This window comes from Porites lutea, chromosome 10 (assembly GCF_958299795.1).
Source record: "Porites lutea chromosome 10, jaPorLute2.1, whole genome shotgun sequence".
NCBI lineage: Eukaryota > Metazoa > Cnidaria > Anthozoa > Scleractinia > Poritidae > Porites > Porites lutea.
In genome coordinates, this window is record NC_133210.1 from 10737524 (window position 1) to 10757523 (window position 20000).

Sequence of the window (20000 nt, forward strand, 5' to 3'; positions counted from 1 at the left end):
AGAACCTCCAAAGGGAATATTGACGGTCTTTGTACAGTTTCAGTTTATTTTACCGACAAAAAAGAACAAAACAAAGCAAAAGACAAGTATACAGAAACACGCAGAAGCAATGTGGTGAGGAAGCCCAAAAAGAAACCATAAGGCTTAGGTCATCCCCTTTTCGTTCGTTTAGCGTCGAATAGGTTTCCTGGTTTTGGGTGGGTCGGTCGGTGGGGTGAAAAAAAAATCACAAGAAATCTGAGAACGGGAGGCCTGAAACCCCAGCATTACTGCCGTGGAGACTGAAAACAACAAGACATGGTCATCAAATCGACACAAACTCAATATGGCGGAAAATTTGATGGTCAATTTCATTAAAAAAGGCCCAAAAAGGGTAAAAAGCAAAGAGGATACACCACCGAACGTTTTATGCCTCGAAATGATGTTATAATGCTATTTTTTAGATTAAAAGAATTAATCTAAGTCCAAAAAAAATAAACCTTGTCGTTTCTTTTTCTTGCTTTTTTAAAAAATGCCAAAAAAACTAGGTCTTTTGGACGACACTAAAGGAAGAAAAAATTAATATAGGTATTAAGCTCCCTTAAAGTATAAAAGTATAAGTTTACAAGGACAGGATCGAACGTATACTGAGTAACTAAATGACAAAAATTTGATCAAAATTAAATGAAAGGCTAAGAGCCTAAGCGCTGTCTGATAACGAAACGGTAAACAAGAAGTGCTGCCTCTCATTTAAAAGAGACGTGAAATACTTGGTGGACCACATCCTGAACTCACGCGAAAACCGCCAGAGAGGAACGCTCAGGGCTAAGGAGACTAAACAGGGGCGTAGCTACTTGTACGCACGGTTTGCACGTGCGTACCCGAAAACGTTGAGGAAAAAAAACAGAATGAAATAAACATAACTAAAAAAAATCGGTTTCCAGAGAAGCGACGACATTAATTGGAGAACCCAATCTTGGATGATTTATTTATATAGCAAGCTTGATGATGTAAAGCGTGAACGCGTTGTTTTCTCCACGACCTGTCTTCGGAGTAGACGAAGTAGGGCACAATTACGTCAATGTGTGGTGCTTTTATCGGTCAAACATAATGTGACAAAAAGGGGTAAAAAGAGTCATTTGTAAACTAAAGTCGGAGGTACTACAAGCTTGATTTTTAATAGCTGAATTAATGATAAACGGTTGACGTCAATGAACATAACAAGCCAACAGAATTAAAGAATTTAGAGGTTGTGTCATTTCATAAACAGCAAAAATGCTTTTGCTTACAACCGTTAACCCCACCTTTAATAAAGGCACCTTAAAAAAATGTTGAGATTTGGGGTGGAGGGGTGGGGGGTGGGGGGAAAGAAGATGTAGAAAAAGTTGGGCGTACCTCCGGAAAAATCCTGACTACGCACCTTCTAAAGCCTGAAACTGAACAACAGGAGTCTTGACGAAACGTCCTCAGTTATCACCTGTCCGGGGTCGTACTTTCAAGGAAACGCTGATCAAGAATCACTCATGACGGAATGAAAACTCCTCGTAGCTTCCAGCGAAAAGAGGAGTGACAACAGTGGTAAGCGGTCGTTCTGTGAAATGTAACGCAATCTTTGCCGTTTACGATCTTTCGGCGCTTGGATTTGAAACGTTGTTGTTTGGTATGTTCTCCCGTGTGGATACTTGACATTTCCAATATATGGAAACACCATGCTAAGGTACGAACAACAGACATTCACAACATTGTTTTGTACGCTAAAATCTGATTTCATGGACGTAAAACGTTTCGAATTTTAAGACTTTTTAATATTAGTGCTTTGCCCTCCCTTTGACAACTTCACGTGACTGGTGCACTTGGCAGGAGTTGACAGCTTAAATCTGCCTTTCTTGATAGCAAACGGCATTAATTTATATCAGATCGCTTTATAAAAACGTCTTGGTTTCTGAAAGCTGATAACATGAAACCACTATTGCTCAAACTGATTTCTTACTGTATTTTTCCAAGTTTTTAGCATCGGCCCGCCGCGTCTGGAAAGCTCAAATTTCAGAAAAGTACTACTTGTATTTTTTGGCCTCAAACATTTTCTTTTAAGTTGCCCGTAGTTTTGAAAACAGATTTTGAAAGAAGAGATAACGCTCTTTAACGTGGTATAAGACTCGTTACTGAAATCGAGGTACCAGTCGACGATTTTGGGCTTTGAAATTTGCCATTTTTTCATTGAACGAAAACGTTCAAAATATTGAAAATAATGAAAAATCTCCAAAATATTACACTTTCGTTCAAACTGAGTAAATCACCACTTCGAATGTGTGCAATTATGTACTCTTCTGAATAAGTTATTTGTTGTCCACATTACAATGGATTTGAATTTTAAAACGATTTTTTTGTGACACATGGTCTCGGGCCTGGAAAACCCGGTCCGAGAGCCGCGAAACCAATAACCCCCCCGTACGTGGAAAATAATTATCGGATGGAAGTAAAAATTACATTTATGTTAATAGCTTACCTAGTGCTAGTTTGTGAATTTTTTTGAGAATTTTCGATTTTTCACTTTTGTAGACCTCTGGTCGATATTTACTGACATCCGCTCTTAATTAACCACTGTATTCCTGAAACGATTAAGTTCGATTTTAGAGTCATACTATTGAAAAGAATTAAGTATCTATAGGATAATTGTTTAACGAAAAACTATCATACTGACCTTTTCCTCCTGCTCAAAAACTGTGTGCGAAATGTTAGGTGGTAAGAGCATTCAGCCGCCATCTTGTCTTCGATGTACTGTTTTACGAAAGGAAAGACTGTCCTCTCAAGGGCGACAGCGAGGGTACAATAAACTCACTTTTATCGTAGAAGTACCTCGATACCTTAAAGAACATGTTTGTGGAACGTAGCACCCAATACACGTCTCAGCTCCAGAAAACAGCTTGCAAATGCTGGCACTGAACGTAAACAATTCACAGAAAATGCCTCTGCAGCACTTCAACAGCCCATATTGACACATGCGCATACAAAATGCCCTCCTGTTCTCCACAGCAGCTTCTGACTCGAGCTTCTTATACTGGTACGGACTCGGTAAGGTGCCGAACTCACGCTGATAACAGCATCGCTGAACTGAAACAAGAACGAAAGCTGTAAGTAACGCTCCAGCTAGCAAGAGCAACGCTGCCGTCTGTGAATTTTTTCCCGCGTTCGCGTAATCTGCTTCGATTTGTAACTTTTGCGCGGCTGAGGCACTGATTAATTTAGCTGCTTTCGTTCCTCCGAGAGCGGCGCAGATGTAATAGTCACGCTGCAAGAGCGCCCAGAAAATCCACATGAACCCAGACAGAGAACTCTGGAATACGATTTCCAAAAGAACTTTGCTACAAGGCCATCTTGGAAACAAACAACAGCAGTACCGTTTTGCTCCTCGCTTGTACGGACCTTCGTAATAACAGCATCCACGAACATGGTCCCAAAATCCGCTGTGAAGAAAAATCGTCGCGACAAAACAAAAACAAAGCAGGAATGATGAAGAAACAGCTGGCGTAGAAAACAAAGTTGTCTGGCGGACACTGGAAGAAATCTTCACTCTGTACGACGGGATTCAGGCCAAACACCAGCAAGGCGACAGTTGTGTTTCTTATGGAACCTGAGTGGTTTTGGAAGGCCGATTTCACATTGGTTACCAGCGAACTAAGCGTGAGCGCCATCTTCTATTAGGCCAGACTAATTTATTCAAGTTCGTCTAATGGTTCGTGTGTCTCAGATTTATTGTCTGATCTCGCATATCACGCGACCAAGAATAGAAACCACGGAACGAGGAAGAGTTTCAATTTTTGACGATAAAAGTCAAGAATAGAAAAATATGGGTATAATTCTTCGTCCCTGACTTTATCGTTTTTAATCATATGAGCGCATTAGCTCAAAATGGAAAACAAAAACTCATTTAAAAAAATAATTGGGTTTTTCAATACCCATTGTTCGAATGATCACGCTTGACAGTTACTAAGGACTCGAAGTGTGTATTAACTTTTGAGACCATGAACTCTTTAAATAGCCACGATCCTAGGTTACCGACAGTTTGGGATTTTTAACAAAACTGTCAAAGAGTTCTGTGATCCAAAGATTTCGATTACTATTTTCTTACAAGTTACTCACAAATAGTAAGCTGCAACTTAATAAAACGCAATGTGCGGGAAGTTGCATTTGTAAACTTTAAAAGTTTTTTTATTTTTATTTGTCGAGAAAGGGGCGATGATATTAGCGCTACTTATCAAAGACTGTCACACAGACTAGGAAAAAAGAGTTGTGGTTTGTAGACAACAAAATTGACGCTTGTGTTATCGACGAAAACACACTCTTTTTTTAGAATGTTATTTTCCGACCCACGGACTGAATATTCTTCATATAATAAGCCCCAAGGCTTCTGTTTGAGCTTTTTCGTCAGAAAAATACTTTTAATTCTTTTACTTACAATTTACGTCTCTTTAATCTTTAAATAACATTTTTTATAATATATTGCATGTCTGTATGTATATCATTATGCTTTTTTTTTTTCTGGCAAATAAATAAGTAAAAATTCTTACTTTTCTACCGATTTGAGGCTGACAAAATTCTTGTCTTATCCTTAAATTATAGCTTTTTTTCGATTTAGAATGTATTGGGGTATCAATCATATTTAGTACAGGTTTTCTCGTTTTGTTGGCTAGTTTTGCCGTTTAGAAAAAGGAGTCAATTATTAATCGGGGCACCCAACGATGGTTTCCTTTTTTGGCTATCCAGAGTACTTTGTAGATATCTAGAAATGCATTCTAAACGGCGCGTAAAATTTGTATCTGTTTGGTCATCCTTGGGGAACTTGAGTCTTTTCGAAATTACAACGGCTTAATTAGTATTTTTCCGAAATTTTAGATGAAATTTGACGTATTAAGAAAGTGAGAAATTTTCTGATTCCTCTCGCCACCACATTTTTGAAACCGAAAAGTTTAGGTTCCTTTTTTCTACGAAAAACAACCTAACTTGGAAAGCAAAACGTGAAAAATAAAATTTCAGAAAATCGTGGGGAGTTTATAAGGTAAGCTTCGAAAATTGTACGTGAATGGAACGGTCATCTACAAATTTTCAGCCGTCCTCAAGTAATAGAAAATTCTAGACAAATTTTAGAGGAAATGCAAGGGCTTTCTTTCCCCAAGGACAAAGAAAACCGTCTGTAATAATGATGGTGTCCGTATTAAGCAAGTGTCCGCAAAGCAGAGTTCGACTGTACATGGGAGCGTAAATCCACGGATTGACACAGGTTTTAGTTCAGAATCAGAGGGATCTAGCATAAGCTTGTTTCTTTGAAAAGATTTCGATAAAAAAAAACAAAAAAAAACTGCAGAACCATGAACGTGTTATAGTTTCATAACTAAACTTATATCAGTTACATGTAACAATACTATTGTTAATTATGTCATATTCTGATTCAACAATAACTAGTATTCATTTTTGCTAAAAATATATAAATTTCATAATTTTTATCATTTACTGAGGCAACTGTCGATATGTTTGTCGATATCGGAATTTTTCAATCCGCTCGCAAATTTCTCCCCACAAACAGGGCAGAGAATTTCCTTCTCCATTTGGTCCTTAGAATCTTTATCAGTCCTTTTCCCAAACGAAGACAAAATGCTCGATTGCTTCTGTCGCTTAATCGCCCTTGACGACGCTTCGGAACTAGTTCGTTTCAAAGAGTTCTTTCCTTGAAGGTTCTCTTTCGAAAGGGGTTCCGCAGGGTGGCACACAAGACCATTACACTTAGCAGCACCTTTGAAAGGTCCTTTATTTTCCGGGAGCTCTTCATTTTCTCTTCCCTTTGATCTAAAGTAAATTGATTTGACTTCCTTCTTACTTAGTTTGGTCGTTGCTTGTTTGTCATCCGTGCTGTTTTTGACGTTGTTCTCGATTTCTTGATTTTCGATCTTATTGCAGTCATTTTCCCCGCTCTTTTCCTTAACATCCTGACGTTCCGATGCACTTTTATTACTCTCAAGCGATCGTTGAACAGTCTTGGGCTTACAGAAATTCTTTATAGTTACACGAGGAGTAGTAGCCTTAGTTAACGTCCTTTGGTTGATGGGCGTTTCCGCTTCCTCATACGCTCGGTTGGCTTTTGATGGCTGTCTAGAAGGTTCTGTTGAACTCAAAACACCATTTTGTTTGTCCTAAAAAATAAAGGGGAAAAACAAAAAACAGATAATCGTTTAAGTCAAAACAATACCTAAGAAGGTTCAAAGATGAAGCCAGGAAGCAGTAGCAAAGCATGACAACAATTTTAACCAGACTTTCGCTAACGACCCAAGAAACGGGGGTAATGAGAGGAAGCTGAACTCGCAGGCTATTAAGAATTTGAAATAAATATCAGATAAGTAACAAGATCATGTTGCGATGTTAAAATAAAACTTATTCTCTGTTGTGTACTACGAAGACCCAATATCCACAGACAAATAAAATCTCCAGACTTTTTCTTCACGTTTGTCTTTACAAAATTAGAACAGAGAATTTGACAAAAGATCAACTTATGGTGACATTTTATTAATTGTTATAACCTTTCTCTTGGTTACGTATTGATATTGTGGATCATTATACTCTACAAGGAAACTGCCCACCTACCCCTCCCCTAAGCCAACATTTTGCCAAAAGTGAGAAGTACGTGTTAATGCTGGCTTAGGGGAGGGGTAGGTGGGCAGTTTATATTGTTGGGAGAAAATTAATGTTGCTCACTCCTGGGACTTAGGGTTAAGAGGAGTTCTTGATGATGACTGAGTACAAGAGAGAATGAGCTAGATCATTCTCTCTTGCTGAGTGTGGTTATCAAATCGTTCAAAGCTGCTAGAATTCAGGACCGGTCGGCAACTGTTCTTGAGCATGAGTGCTTGGCCAAAAGGAAACATTTTTGTGTGTGATGAGAATTTTTTACACTTTTCCTTATACAAATCAATATTTACTTACTATAACGGCGTCGAGCAACTTTTGCTCCTTCAGGAATAATGTAGCTTCCGGTATGAGTTGCTGTTGGTAACGCAGACCTACCAGCCGCTGACCGTCATCTAGCTCAACGCGGACTACTCTCAGAGATCGACTTTCCTTGCTGCAACAAAAAGGAACAAGCAAAACTGCTCGGCGTCCGTAGCCTGACCACAAACACTTTTCTTTTTTTTTTTTCGACAGCTCGACATTTCCATACGCGCGCTCAACAATCTCTAAATAGAAATTAGATGGTCTGTGAACAGGCTTCGGCGACCGCTTTATCCCGAGCTAAATCTAAAATAAAACATGAAGCAAACTCAATGACACGACCAAAACCCACGCCTCGGGAACCGAAGTCGCCAGACGGATAAAATATCAACTGCTAAAACATACTGTGAATACATTGTATGACTATTCAAATATAACCTTGTTAGCAGTACTTTGACTTTTAGAGCGATTCATGCTTTTGATAATCAGTTCTTTTGGGAGCGAAGGGGTTAAGAGTTACTTACCTGAGACCAATTTTACCAGCATTTTTAGCCATGGCCATCTCCAACGCAGACAATAGAGGAATAATCCCACCACATAATAAGTGGATCTGAGTAATGCGACAGCCAGCTGAAAAACAAACAAAAACGGGATCTCGTTGAATTATTTACAGTTTCTCGGTCCCTCCCAACCCACCTTAACTCTTACTTTTCCCTAACGGGTGGTTTTAGGAAAGAAACATGGGTTAGGGGTGGGAAGGTTGAGAGTTTTTCCAGAAACGGTGATCGATCCAATGGTTCGCCATTTTTCTCATGGTTGCCATTGGACTTCATGTAAATATGTGTGAAATATCACTCTTGACCACAGAGTGGCCAGTTTGAGGTTGCACGTGAAACTGGGTTGGTGCTGCGTCCAATTGCACTATGGGACTGTTTTGGGAGAGAAATTTTAACCCAGTTTCTTGCGCAACCTCGTAACAGCTAATGAATGAAGCCATAGCGTCCCAAAAGGGATCAAAGTGCTCTCGACATACCAATAACCTGAACCTGACGCGCAACCTCAAAATGGCCAATACCAAGTAACCATTTATGACGCGCAACCTCAAAATGGCCAATACCAAGTAACCATTTAAGGTATTGATATTGGAATGCCTATTATGCCGTCTTTTCTTTCTAATGAACGAGTCAGGATAGGACGGAATGGAATGGGTTAGGGATGGGATAGGATAGGATGGGATTGGATAAAGAAAGATAGCATGACCATATCTTAATCATGGACTGCATTACCCATCAACGTTACGTATTTTTCAAAGCTAGCCACTAACAAGTTGAAAACTTTTCATTGTATCGTGCTCACTGTAAATTTAAAAAAATCGTTTTATTGCAACTGAATGTCATCACTGTATCGCGCTTTAGGTGTCCCCTATTAGATGAGGGTTTCCCCTCCGCTAGATATTGTATTGACACGTTCATAAAGTTTATTCGTTCATTCATTAACAAATTGTCGGAGTTATTCTTTTAAAGAAGGATTAAATCATTTTGTCGAGTCACTTCCTCGTGGTCTCTTAAGGAGACTTCTAAGAAATAACCAATGTAATAAAGTTTTCACTTACTTTTACACGAAGGTCCAGTCTTGCAGCCTAATCCGTGAATACATTGATCTCTGGTTCTTTCGTACTGTGCTTTCCATCAAGCTTCTACTGAATCAAAAGCATACAACGGTATTTAGTTCCTGACCAATCAAAGTACTTGACATTTTACGAGCTTTACTTTACGTGTAACCTGTGAAACGATTAGCAAAACATGAAGTTACAACAAAAGAAATTTTTTTATTTACTGGCTTTCATTTCAAAAGCTCTGCAACCACAACGACGACGGTAGCGAGAACGTCAAAAAATTCATTTTATGAACAAAACAATAGCTCTACACGTACACTACGCTTTTTAGTACATTTCTTTAACGTTCACTGCACGACTAGGACGTGAAACCCCCTAAAGCGACGTTTTATGGAGGACGAGACGACGACGAATTTTTATTTCTCTTTTTGAAGATAACTACAGTTTTTGAGAATTTAGCGCCAGGAATGTTCGCCTATCTTTTACAAATTAGGACGGGCTGGCACCAGTGCAGTGCACTAGATTTCAAACAAATCACAGTAAAACACGCGGACAGCACTTCTGATTTCACACGGCTTCCTGGTGGTAAATACAAAAGGTAGCCTAACTAGGCCCGTCTCCCTTACCTGCATCTTCCAGTGAAATCCTGTTGTACTTGTGCAGAAGATCAGTTTTTTCTTCTTCAAAAGGAGACCGTCCTGTGTTTGGTCTGCACAAAAACAAAACGAAGTAAAAGCGGAAATTATCTTTGGGTAGAAATTCCACAACCGCAATATGTGGCTTATAAGCCCTGGTTTATACATTTTCTTAAGGGGTTTTAAGAGAGCTGATAAAAGGAGGGGTTTATAAACAAAATAGAAAAGGCGCTTCGAAACATTCTATAGCAGTGCTGAACAATTACTTAGCAATTAATGAATAAGGCTGAGTAGGATATGAAGAATTAAGCAGATCGACAAGGGTGTTATCCACCGAGGCCGAAGGCCGAGGTGAATAACACTCTTCAAGATATGCTTAAATCTTCATATCCTACGAAAGCCGAGTTCATTAATTGTTTATTCTTCATTCAAAATAATTCCTAGTTTAAAAACATGGCTAAAACATGCTTACTTTTATCGATGTTAAGTTCATCTTCGATAGTGTCCAGCTCCGCAAATATTCTCTAAATAGCAGATGTCGCCCCCCGCGCTGTCTTCTTACGGTTTTTGCTATGTTTTTAGCTATTATTTCGCCCAGTTCCAGCTGTAATTCTTACTCTTGAAACGAGTGAAGTGTCCGCCATTTTTGTTTTCACAACCAAAACAACTCAACCTCGTCCCCAGGTCTTCTTCTTGGCAACGGTACCTTAACCTGTAGCGGACTGCATTTTTGACGTCATTTCCTCGTTAAACACAAAATTCTTCCAAATTTTGTCATTAGTAACTGGTTATGGTGAATTATGCGTGTGCTTTTAGCCAATCAGAATTTGGGAAATATTTTGAATGAATAATAATGGTTTTTAAGCAAGCCTCAAAATGTCGTAATAAATCGAATTCATTTTGATTCGTTTGGACGTGCCGGGAGCTTAGATCCGGATAAGTCCAGATGAAACGTTAGAGGGGAGGGTGCTTACTTAAGAGGGAGGGCAGGGCTGTATAGAGGATTTACGGTATTTAAACCAACCAACCAACCAACCATCCTAAAAGTTGAACTTTTAGGGCGTTCACACGCGTGATTAGCACTTTTTCGTCCCTACGTTTACCTTGTAATGTTAAAAAGATGGGTGGAAGACTCCTTTTGTATCGCTAGAAGGTAAAGCCATCTCCCTTTCTGTTCCCTTTTGGAACAATAAAACCCGTCAAACTTGTTTTTTCCATTGTCTTGTAACTGCTTCACTGCCGAATCCCAGCCTATTCCGCGATCAACGTTTACAGTCACGTGTCTGAAAACAGAAATGAAAATAAATGAGACGGGATTTCAGGTTATTCCTTCGTATTGCATTGCGCATTACTTCACAACAGATCATATCAGGACGCACGCACTTAAAACAAGGCGGCTTTTGCCTTGAGACTGGAGTGGAGCTCCCCAAAGAGTTAAATCTTCATTTTCTCGTAAACGAGAATGGTGACCTATTATTTTTTTTCTTCTTTTAAAATGAGCAGTAACGTTCTGACGTTCTACCGTAGAAAGAGAAACGACCGTCGGAAACGTGTTCAAAGCATGTACTCATAAATATAATCATAGTCGGCAGCTTTAGCAATGACGACGGCGACCGAAACGAGATAGGTAAAAAAGCATAGGTTTATATTAGCTAAACAACAACTTCGCACGTGCATCTCACTTTTTTCTACATTTCTTTGCCGTCACTGTACAACTACGATGTGAAAATGCCTAATTTCACGTTTTATGGAGGACGTAAACAAGCGAGGAAGAATTTTTTTCTTTCTATCTAAACTTGAGTGCGGTGCCCAAGAAATTCATCTACATTTTGACATTTTCATTGAACTGGAATAAGCACACGCCAAAAAAACTCAAATTCATTTTAACAGTGACGTTTTCGCTGTCATCGCCGTCGTCGATGCTAAAGCTCCCTTGGTATCTTAAGGAATCATTGCGCACTGACAAGTTGTTCCTGCTCCAAAACGAGTATGAGGAACCCGCGATTTTATTTCAAACAACAACCAATCGGCAAAGGTTGACAAAAATCTCACTGCAGGTTCGACTACAGAAGAACGACCTTAAGAACTGACTTAATGGCAACTTCGGGCTAAATTTGCAATTGCTTAAACTGCGATTACGACTGCGAAGGGTCATATCTTCATTTAGACTACTTACTTTGTTTCCATGAGGCCTCTTTGAAAGTCGCTAAAAACGGGCTGGGCAGCGCCGACCATCGTAATTGAAGACCCAGATACGTCTGTCACGCCTTCACTATACCTAAGAATTGTCACGCAATGTTATTCATTTGTGTCCAGGGTATGAATGCGAGACCAACGGATTTTTCGAGGATGCATGCGACACGAATCTTATCGTGCAAGAGCCAAGCTTTATTGACACCAAGCTTAATATGAGAGATCGACGCTTCGGGGTGATAAACTTAGTTTCTTTGAAATTAACTGGTCCATAACAAAAGAGGAGGAGAACAAAAGAGGAGAAAGTTTTATATCTGAGATATACCGTTAGCCGAGTTTGTGGTGTCAGCCATCTCCTCTTTCCCATACCCTGAAGGAGCAGTAAAATCTGGATATCAGACTCAATCACAAGTGGAATCCCATGGGCGCTTAAAACGCGACTGATTGAGGAGCATCACAGAAATGGGAAACAGAATCAAAAAAGAAAAATCGATAACAGATAGTGCTGGGACACTTACCATTACCCCCTGCCAGGAGAACCCCCTTTTATTCAGGCCTATCCGGACAAAACAGTTTATTTCTAAAATGTATGCGGTATGCGGCAGTGATGGGTTTTAGTAAAAATTTCATTTTCATTATGACCGGTTTGGCCGGCTAGTCCTGACATAGATACAAACAAGACTGAGAAATCGAACGATAAAATTCACGACAGGGGTTCAAAATAGCAGAAAAAGTTAGAAAACAAGGGTAGTCCCGGAACTTCGCTCTCGAACGTACCTTTTATATCCACCAAAGGATCTTTGTACTTACCAAATTTTGTCTTTCCACACTAAGACCCAAAATACGGTTGAGAAATTTTCCCACATCGCTGGCTTCTTTGTCTTTCACTGTGAAACTAGCGTCTGTTACTCCCATGGACAGAAGACATTGCTGTGAAACAAAGGCAAACAGGGCTTTGTTAAACTTGAGAGTAATTCAGTCATTTGAAAACCTCGGTAAATGTAATAGACAACCTTTGAGAAAGACTTTCTTCATAAGTCACCACTGATATGAAACTGGACTACCGATAGCCACCGTCGCAGATGTAATCTCGGGTGGTGATGTGCCGCCGGGACCCTGTAACCCTTAGCCTATACCAGAGCTAGTTCAGCTGAATTTTTCTACCCTATACTAGATTAAATTCCTCAAATCCTCCTACGCTAGAGTAGCTTTTATGCTGAGTTGCGTAAATTTAAACTTGCCGATGTGGTTTTTTTTTATATTTTTGAGAGGCAATTCTCAGTAATGTCTGCGAAACAGCGCCGAGATCCTTGTTCTGGGCCCCCAACGAATTCAGCGATTTGCCGAAGTGCGTTTCCAATTTCCTTTCGGTTATCATTAGATCCCATCGACCGTAGCCCCTTCTGACGCCTCACGAAATTTACACAACGTAGTTTTCCCCTTTACTAACCCGAGTTAAGTACTGCCTTTTACAGATTAGGGTTAAGCACTTCCTTTATTGATTTCGGTTAAGCACCTCCTTTACTGATTAGGGTTAAGTACTCTTTCGAAACTGGTTAGGTTGTTTTTTTAGGTTGGGGTTGATGCTGTATTGTACTTAAATAATTTCACTTCCATCCAGCAAATCCTCATTCATATCAATTTCTTTTTTCTCTTTGAAATTGAAGAGACTAGCACTTTCATGAACATTTCCAGCTTGAAAGATCGTCTAAGTGTGATATAAAAGCAGAAAACAGTTCTACCTTGTGTAAATTTCACGAGGGGAGAAAGGCGCTCTAATGCTGACCTTTCCCTTCAAGCTCATGGCAATCATGGCGCAGAGTCAAATCCTGGTACACAGGATGGTGTCCAGAACAAGGATATCGGCGCTGTTTTGCAGACGGACTTAACCAGAATTTGGTTTTGTCTGTGACGCAAGCTAGATTAGTCACGTGGAAACAATAAAAGCCAAGCTGAGGTGCAAGAAATGCGATGGGACAAGACAAAAAAGGAGCTTACATTTTTCCAAATGGTTATTTCCTTTGTCTGTCTCTAGTCCCAATGCCTTTTTATGCTCTCCGGCACGGAAATTTTGTCCACACGATTGACCAACAGTATAGGGCCTGTTGGCCTTAAACGTCGATATGAAACATTCCCTGATTCCAAATTTATTTCATAAGCTAAAAATGAAATTCATTATCAGACGTGAAGAAGAAACAGAGTACCAATGTATCTCCTGTTTGGATACAAAATAGCTGGTGGGTATTGCGTTGCCAATATACAATGTCTTTCTAATTTTTCCTGTCAAGTCATTTTTTGCTGATCGCACCATACCATATGTAATTACAAAATAACTATATCCTTTCTCCATTCCCGCGTGCTTCCCAGGATTTTTATGAAGCAATATCCCTGCCTAACTGACACAAAATTGCTTCTGACATCATAAATTTTCTTTCCAAATCCACTTTTAAGGAGAGAAATAAAATAAGAGTTTTAACCACGTTCGCGACCAACGAAGTAAAACTCACCCTTGCGATGGAGTTAAACTCTGTGAATTCATGCTTGTCGGGAATTTGTGCTGCTGACAGAACCTTAGACAAAGCAACTCCGGGACAAATGGATTGCTGAAAAAAAAAGGCAAAAAAGTCCCAAGTTCAAATAAAAAACGTTTGCTCGTAGATGACACAAGCAACAAGCACTTCTGACATACCGGTACCGCAAAATCTCACGTTAAAACCCTGGGCTTATATAACTTCATAAGGGGTTTTGGGTGGACTTATCAATGGGGGGGGGGGGGGGGGGGGGGGTTATATATGGGGGACTTATATCTGGAATATGTAACGTCTTCGTTACCAAATAGATGGGCTTAGATCCGGGGGAGGGCTCAAAACCGGGGTGGCTTTAACGTGGGATTTTACGGTATAGCCTGTGCCGGGCTCTCAGATAGTAGAAACGTCGCCAAAATAAAACAAGTCAGGCGAAAATAAGACGCCCGGGATCTGAGGAAGGGGCAGTGGCGGGAAAAATAGGAGAGAGACTGCCCAACCGCCCCATCTTTCCCCAGCCTCCGCGCATTTTTCGCATCACTTTTTACTGCAGGACTGCGCAATTATCTGAAACAGTCTATCTGACATACCAAAGTAATGGCTTGGTACATGTTCCTGAGTGCAGATCGCCCGTAAGGCGTGTCAAAATTAAACTGCGTTAAGTCGGCCCCAGTCGCTGCTCGTCTGTCACCTTTGGTAAGTGCACCTGCGGGCAAACAAAACAAAAACTTACAGGGGCTCTATCATGGCTGTTTAGTTGAATGGATTGATGTTTTTGACTGGGAAACCAAAAGACAACATATGACTTTCTGGCTACCAGTCCAGATGCTCTACCACTGAGCTACAAATGCCTAAGGCCACTAAACTAGGTTCACATGACAAACATCCAGCATACTGCTAGGACAAGAACGTTCTAGATACAGTCGAAGCTCTCGTAAGCGACCACCCCGTCCATTTGGGTAATCCCAAAAGCGGTCACGGCCGCTTACTAGAGCGGTCGCTTACAAGAGCTTTTCATTAAATAGTTTAAGTCACAGTCCAAACGGGGTTTCACAAAGGTGGTCGTAACTAGACCACGAGAGTGGTCGCATGGAGAGCTTCGACTATTTTCTTCTTGGACTAGTTTTAGACATTCTAGCAGTATTACATGCCGGATGTTTGTCACATGAATTTAGCTCCAAAACGTCTCCTGTGGCTCAGTGGTAGAGCATCTGGACTAGTAACCAGAATGTCATAAGTCTGACCGCCTATTGGGAGTACTCGGATTTTTTTCTTCCAAGCCACCTGTGTCACTGACTGAAAAATCATATTTCTCATGCATTCACCAGGCTCAAAATTCACCATCCAGCATGCAAAGAAAGTAGTGTCCGATAGCCCGGGGCTAGTGGATTTTGTTATCGGGATAGTGAATTCTCTTTTTAACTTGCCCGATGGGCAAGTGATGTTTTTTGAGCAATTCGAATAAAGGAAGAACTGTGAAATCAATTCTGCTCGTCAAAAGCTTTTGGGGCTAGTTCAAGTGATGTCTGGGCTAGTAAATGCTAGCTTCAGCTAGCCCGAATCGCAAGCTATAAAAATGATTTTCTTTGCACCCTGTGCCATCACATCTCTCATCATATTCCATCAGTACATATCGACATTTTAGTCCTAGAAGTCTGCAGGATGTTTGCCACATGGAGCTAGTTTAGTGACCTTAGCTCCCACGTGACCCCTGTAGCTTAGTGGTAGCGCATCTGGCCGGACTAGTAAACAAATGACCAAAGTTTTAACTTCCGTTGGATGGGTGTACTCGGATTTTTTCATTTCGAGCCGCCTCTGTCAGACTAAAAAATCATCTTTCTCAAACTAATTACCGCTGATACTTGCAGCTTATTTGTTTTTATGTCTGATCAGCTTTTTCCTTGCAACTGAGTGAGAATAATTCACAAATAAGTCTGATGTTCATGATTTTCCGAATTTGACAAACATTTAAACATTACCTAACGACTGAAGCCGTCGAGCCACAGCCGCAGCAAATCTTCTTTCACCGCCCAAGTTTGTTGTTACAAGTTTATAGATTGGTCCACTAAAAAAAACAAAGAGAACAAAGCGTGAAGCCAAGTGCTGCGGCCCCGTGACAGTCCCCTTCCACATGACAGATAAACCACACGACAGAGGTCTACCTCTCACTCTCTTCTCCAACAGCAGTGTGGGTTCTTTTTACGCTCCCTTCGAATTGTTAAGAAAAGATGAATGAGACAAGGTCAATGGATTAACATCACCGCCCACTGACGTGACTATCAGATCATCTGGACTGAGACAAGATCTTAAATAACAGGCAGCATGATATGATCAGTTTTTTGAAGAACCTGGTTGCTGTTGGGTTTGAACGGCGGGTTTAAACCTGCTTGGCAGAACGCTACCCTTCCAACAAGGCTAATCAAGCGAAGGTACAACTAAAAAATGGTAAACGTGCAGCGTGAAGCCATCGAGTTATGTATGCACGCTGGAGGTTTCTACCCACAAAGAAGTGTACGCCTCGAGCAACTCTAGCCTCTTCTCCAGGTAATAGCTTATATCAAAGGGATATGAATGTTTATGTTTTGGCAGTGCATGTACCTTGTCTGGTTTGACCGGTGTGATCTTCCAAGTTGCTGAACAGCTTTATCAGCACTCCATGGCAGCTCAATGGTCACGTGAACACGGCGGCACTGATTGGCTGCTCGGAGATCCGCGTGTAACGAGATACCTGTGCAGGATAATTAGATATAATTCAATGAGTCTTACAAATGACATCACATAGAAGGTTGTAATTTTAAATTATTTGGAAAGCAGTCGATGTACTAGCTGGTATAAGACCCCAAATAAAATATTATCTTGTCTTGTCTTGTCACTTATAAACGGTATTTATTTCGCTTCCTTTTACCCGAGGAAAACTCTTTTATTCCGGCTTGAGTAGAATTTCAAGTCGAGAAACATCACTCTAAAGTTCGAGTTTCCGCACGAAATTCCAAGCAATGGCAACTCAATTGAACGCTAACAGGCATTGAGCCAGAGATTCTTTGTGTGAAAGTAACTTGAGGTTCAGTTGCCCTCAATTTTCAAGTATAAAAAGAATTTAAAAAGTGCAAGGTTTTATCTAAGTAACTTCAACAGACAGGGTTCGTACGGATTTTTGGATCCAAAATTCACGACTTTTTCCAGACTTTTTCTAAAACAATATACTTTTTTTTCCAGACACAAGGAAAGCAAATAGGTGTTCAATAGAGACCTTGAAAAACGCAGGAACCAAGCTTTTTCATGATGCACTGCAAACGTACGGTAACCACGGTGCAACGCGGACATACAAGAATTACTAAAGTTCTCATTCTGTGATTAAAGGTCTTCAATACGGGCGAGATTGAATACGATTTGACCACGGGGAAAAATTCACTTATGAAGCACTTGTTGTAGCTTTGGAAAAAAAAAAAACTCTAAGCTTGTAACTAATTTTCCCGACTTTACCTCAATTTTCAAGACTTTTTTCAGGTCTGGAAAATTGCTGGGTAAATTTCAAGAATTCAAGACTCTGTAAGAACCCTGAAAAGAACCAAGATGCAAAGGGAACTTACCAGTGCTGGCGGCATCAGATATGATGGCAACAAGTTTTGTTCCATTCATAAAACTGTTCCTCTGTGATACAATGCAATCGAAAACACAACGTTTAATGCTCAATTATACTCAAACAACTCTCTAAAAACTGTGGTATTTAAAGAGGCAATCCTTGAGCTTCAAGCAATTGCTTAATGCGGACTTGGTTGTCATAGCGAAAGCGAAAAATACTGGGGAATGAAACCAAGATCCGAAACCGGATTGCTACCTGAATTCACGGCATACATGAGTCTCATTCAGATTTAGAGTAAGAAATTAAGGTTGGACTACACTTGTAAAGTTAATCCCAGGAACAAGTAACAAAAGCAAGAACTAGGCTGTCTTTCTCGCGCTGAAACGACGTTCCTGTTGTTAAATGTAAGGGACAATCGCAGAGTTCATCGTCGGAGACCCAGGGGCAGTCAGTCAGGTCGGCAGAAACGGTGCGACGAGTCGTGCGACGAAAGTTTTCGACCTGGCTGCCTGCTCCAGGGTCTTGGCCGAGGATGACGTCTGTGCTGATGACTGTAATTACCAACTGTAAATCGCATTCTCTACCATTTTATTCAGAACACGGTGCAAGATTTAGTTCTGATTACTTTACTCACCTCTTGAATATTCAAACTATCCACATTGCTGCTGTCTGATTCTCGAGCCTCGTAATGAGGTTGAGGCTGCTTGTCAGTTTTTACCACGCGACCACGCCTGCCTGTCATTTCTGCTACTTTTCCTGGTCCTCCGAGCTGGTTTATAAGGTCATCAAAAGGACTAGAGACAAAAATATGTTTCAGAGGTATGGAGGTAAAGTCTGCGTTCGAGCCAGGTGGCCCATTAGGCCGTAGCACATTCCGATCTCCATAGCATGAAGCGACTAGGAATATTTTTGCTCTTCCTTGGACGGGATAGTAGTCAATAACAGGATCCCTCCCACCTCCACTCACAATTAAATCATTTGGTACCAAAATTTATACACCTGGGTGGAGTGAGACAGTGCATGGTAGTCCATAACAGGATCCTTTCCATCCCCACCCAGGATTAATCCCAAAAATAATGCGGCAAATTTGTTACTTAAGAATATTTTTAAGCACTGAAACTGGTTTCTGTCGTTTGTTGCAACGGATGGCAAGAATGGACATGGATTTAAACTTGAAAACGTTCTAGCAAATTGTTCAAGTTTTAATGCTCTGCCTGTAATAATCACCAAAAAAGATAGTGGTTAGTGCTCCATGATTAAAAATTTGTTTGCTATTTTCTGTATAATTCCTCAGGAGCATTTTGTATTTAGGTTAAGGTACTAAGTAGGGACTCTTGCACAGCATTGACCAAAAACAGCAAAAGCTCATCCTAGTGAGACAGGCCCTTTAAAAGGGTTTTAAAGAATATAACATTGATACAAACCTGATTGGGAGATTAATTTTCTTGACAAAACCTTGTAGAAGATTTTTAGCCTGAACACTCCACTGATCTTCAACAACATCGCCATTCTACACGAAGAACATAATAGCCTTGATTTTTCTCTTTTTTAAAAAAATTTCCTCAACTTCACATTATCCGAAACAAAATAAGGCCGGGAAAGTGAGTAAACAAGACTATTGGACTGGACTTCCGTGGCTTATGAACCATAACAGGAGAAGTACCATCAAATCTTTGAAATGTGGAACGCAGAAAGTGTGGCTTGCAGAGCAAACATTTTTTTAACTAAAGCCTAGAGGTACAAATGTATATTGATCGCGTCAGCCATCTTGAATTATCTTTTCACTGACGCCTACTGAGCAGGTGACTGAACTCTCTGTCAGTTTCAATATCCCAGATGGCGGGAGAACAGTCACCCTACAAAATACGCCTGCTTTGCAGGTTACAGAAAGTGTATTAAGTAATGTTGAGTATAGAGTGGATTTTCAAAATTATCCATTCGTTGTGTGATGTACCATGCTTGAGATTAACCTGCAAAGCTGGTGGAATCAGAGCGCAGGAGTGCTTTTCAGCGGCACTGAAGTCGCAAGGGTAAAGAGCAGGGCTGTAATTGAGGGTCCGGGACGGGGAATTTCCCCTGGGAACTTTGAGTAGGGTCCCAGGCTACTTAAATAGGAAATCAAAGGAAAAATGAATATAAAGAACTTCCCAGCTATAAAAATCTCCGTCGAAACTCTGCATAAAAATTATACCCGGCAACTTAAAATCTTAGTGAACGGACCGGAAAGAGAGGTGTCAACTTGACTTATCCTCAATCATCTCTTATCTTCAAAGCCAGAACAAAAGCGCTCGTGAAATTAAGCACTCGCGTGAGTCAAATCTCACCAGCTAAGAAGGGTTGTTTAGAATTACTCACCGATTTGATTATCTGAGTTGGAAAACACTGCGTGATAAACCTGCTAATGATTTCTTCTGTACTTGAGACAAAGCCATTCAGTACTCCACCACAACGTGATATTTCACTTTCCAAACTTGCCTGACAAATAAAACAAT

General features: G+C 40.4%; 1 protein-coding gene and 3 pseudogenes across 2 annotated transcripts in view; 1 reads left to right on the top strand and 3 right to left on the bottom strand.

Moving 5' to 3' along the window:
* Positions 1-5318, bottom strand: part of LOC140949991 (uncharacterized) — a 10156-nt pseudogene extending 4838 nt beyond the window's left edge.
* The window catches only part of LOC140949481 (uncharacterized), a 257928-nt pseudogene that overhangs the window by 161987 nt on the left and 75941 nt on the right, over positions 1-20000 (top strand).
* Positions 5334-11823, bottom strand: LOC140950701 (uncharacterized; annotated as a pseudogene).
* The window catches only part of LOC140949993 (uncharacterized), a 19496-nt gene continuing 11625 nt past the window's right edge, over positions 12130-20000 (bottom strand). The window contains exons 14-22 of one of the 2 annotated variants that reach the window (XM_073399147.1): positions 19864-19983; positions 18933-19018; positions 18143-18302; positions 17516-17576; positions 16524-16653; positions 15905-15990; positions 14516-14631; positions 13908-14003; positions 12130-12330 (exon numbers count right to left, since the gene is read on the bottom strand). In XM_073399147.1, the coding sequence (XP_073255248.1) occupies positions 12181-12330; positions 13908-14003; positions 14516-14631; positions 15905-15990; positions 16524-16653; positions 17516-17576; positions 18143-18302; positions 18933-19018; positions 19864-19983 (1005 nt within the window). In that variant the 3' untranslated portion in view covers positions 12130-12180. The remainder of the gene's footprint in view (positions 12331-13907; positions 14004-14515; positions 14632-15904; positions 15991-16523; positions 16654-17515; positions 17577-18142; positions 18303-18932; positions 19019-19863; positions 19984-20000) is intronic. The other variant, XM_073399148.1, reaches the window with a different exon arrangement.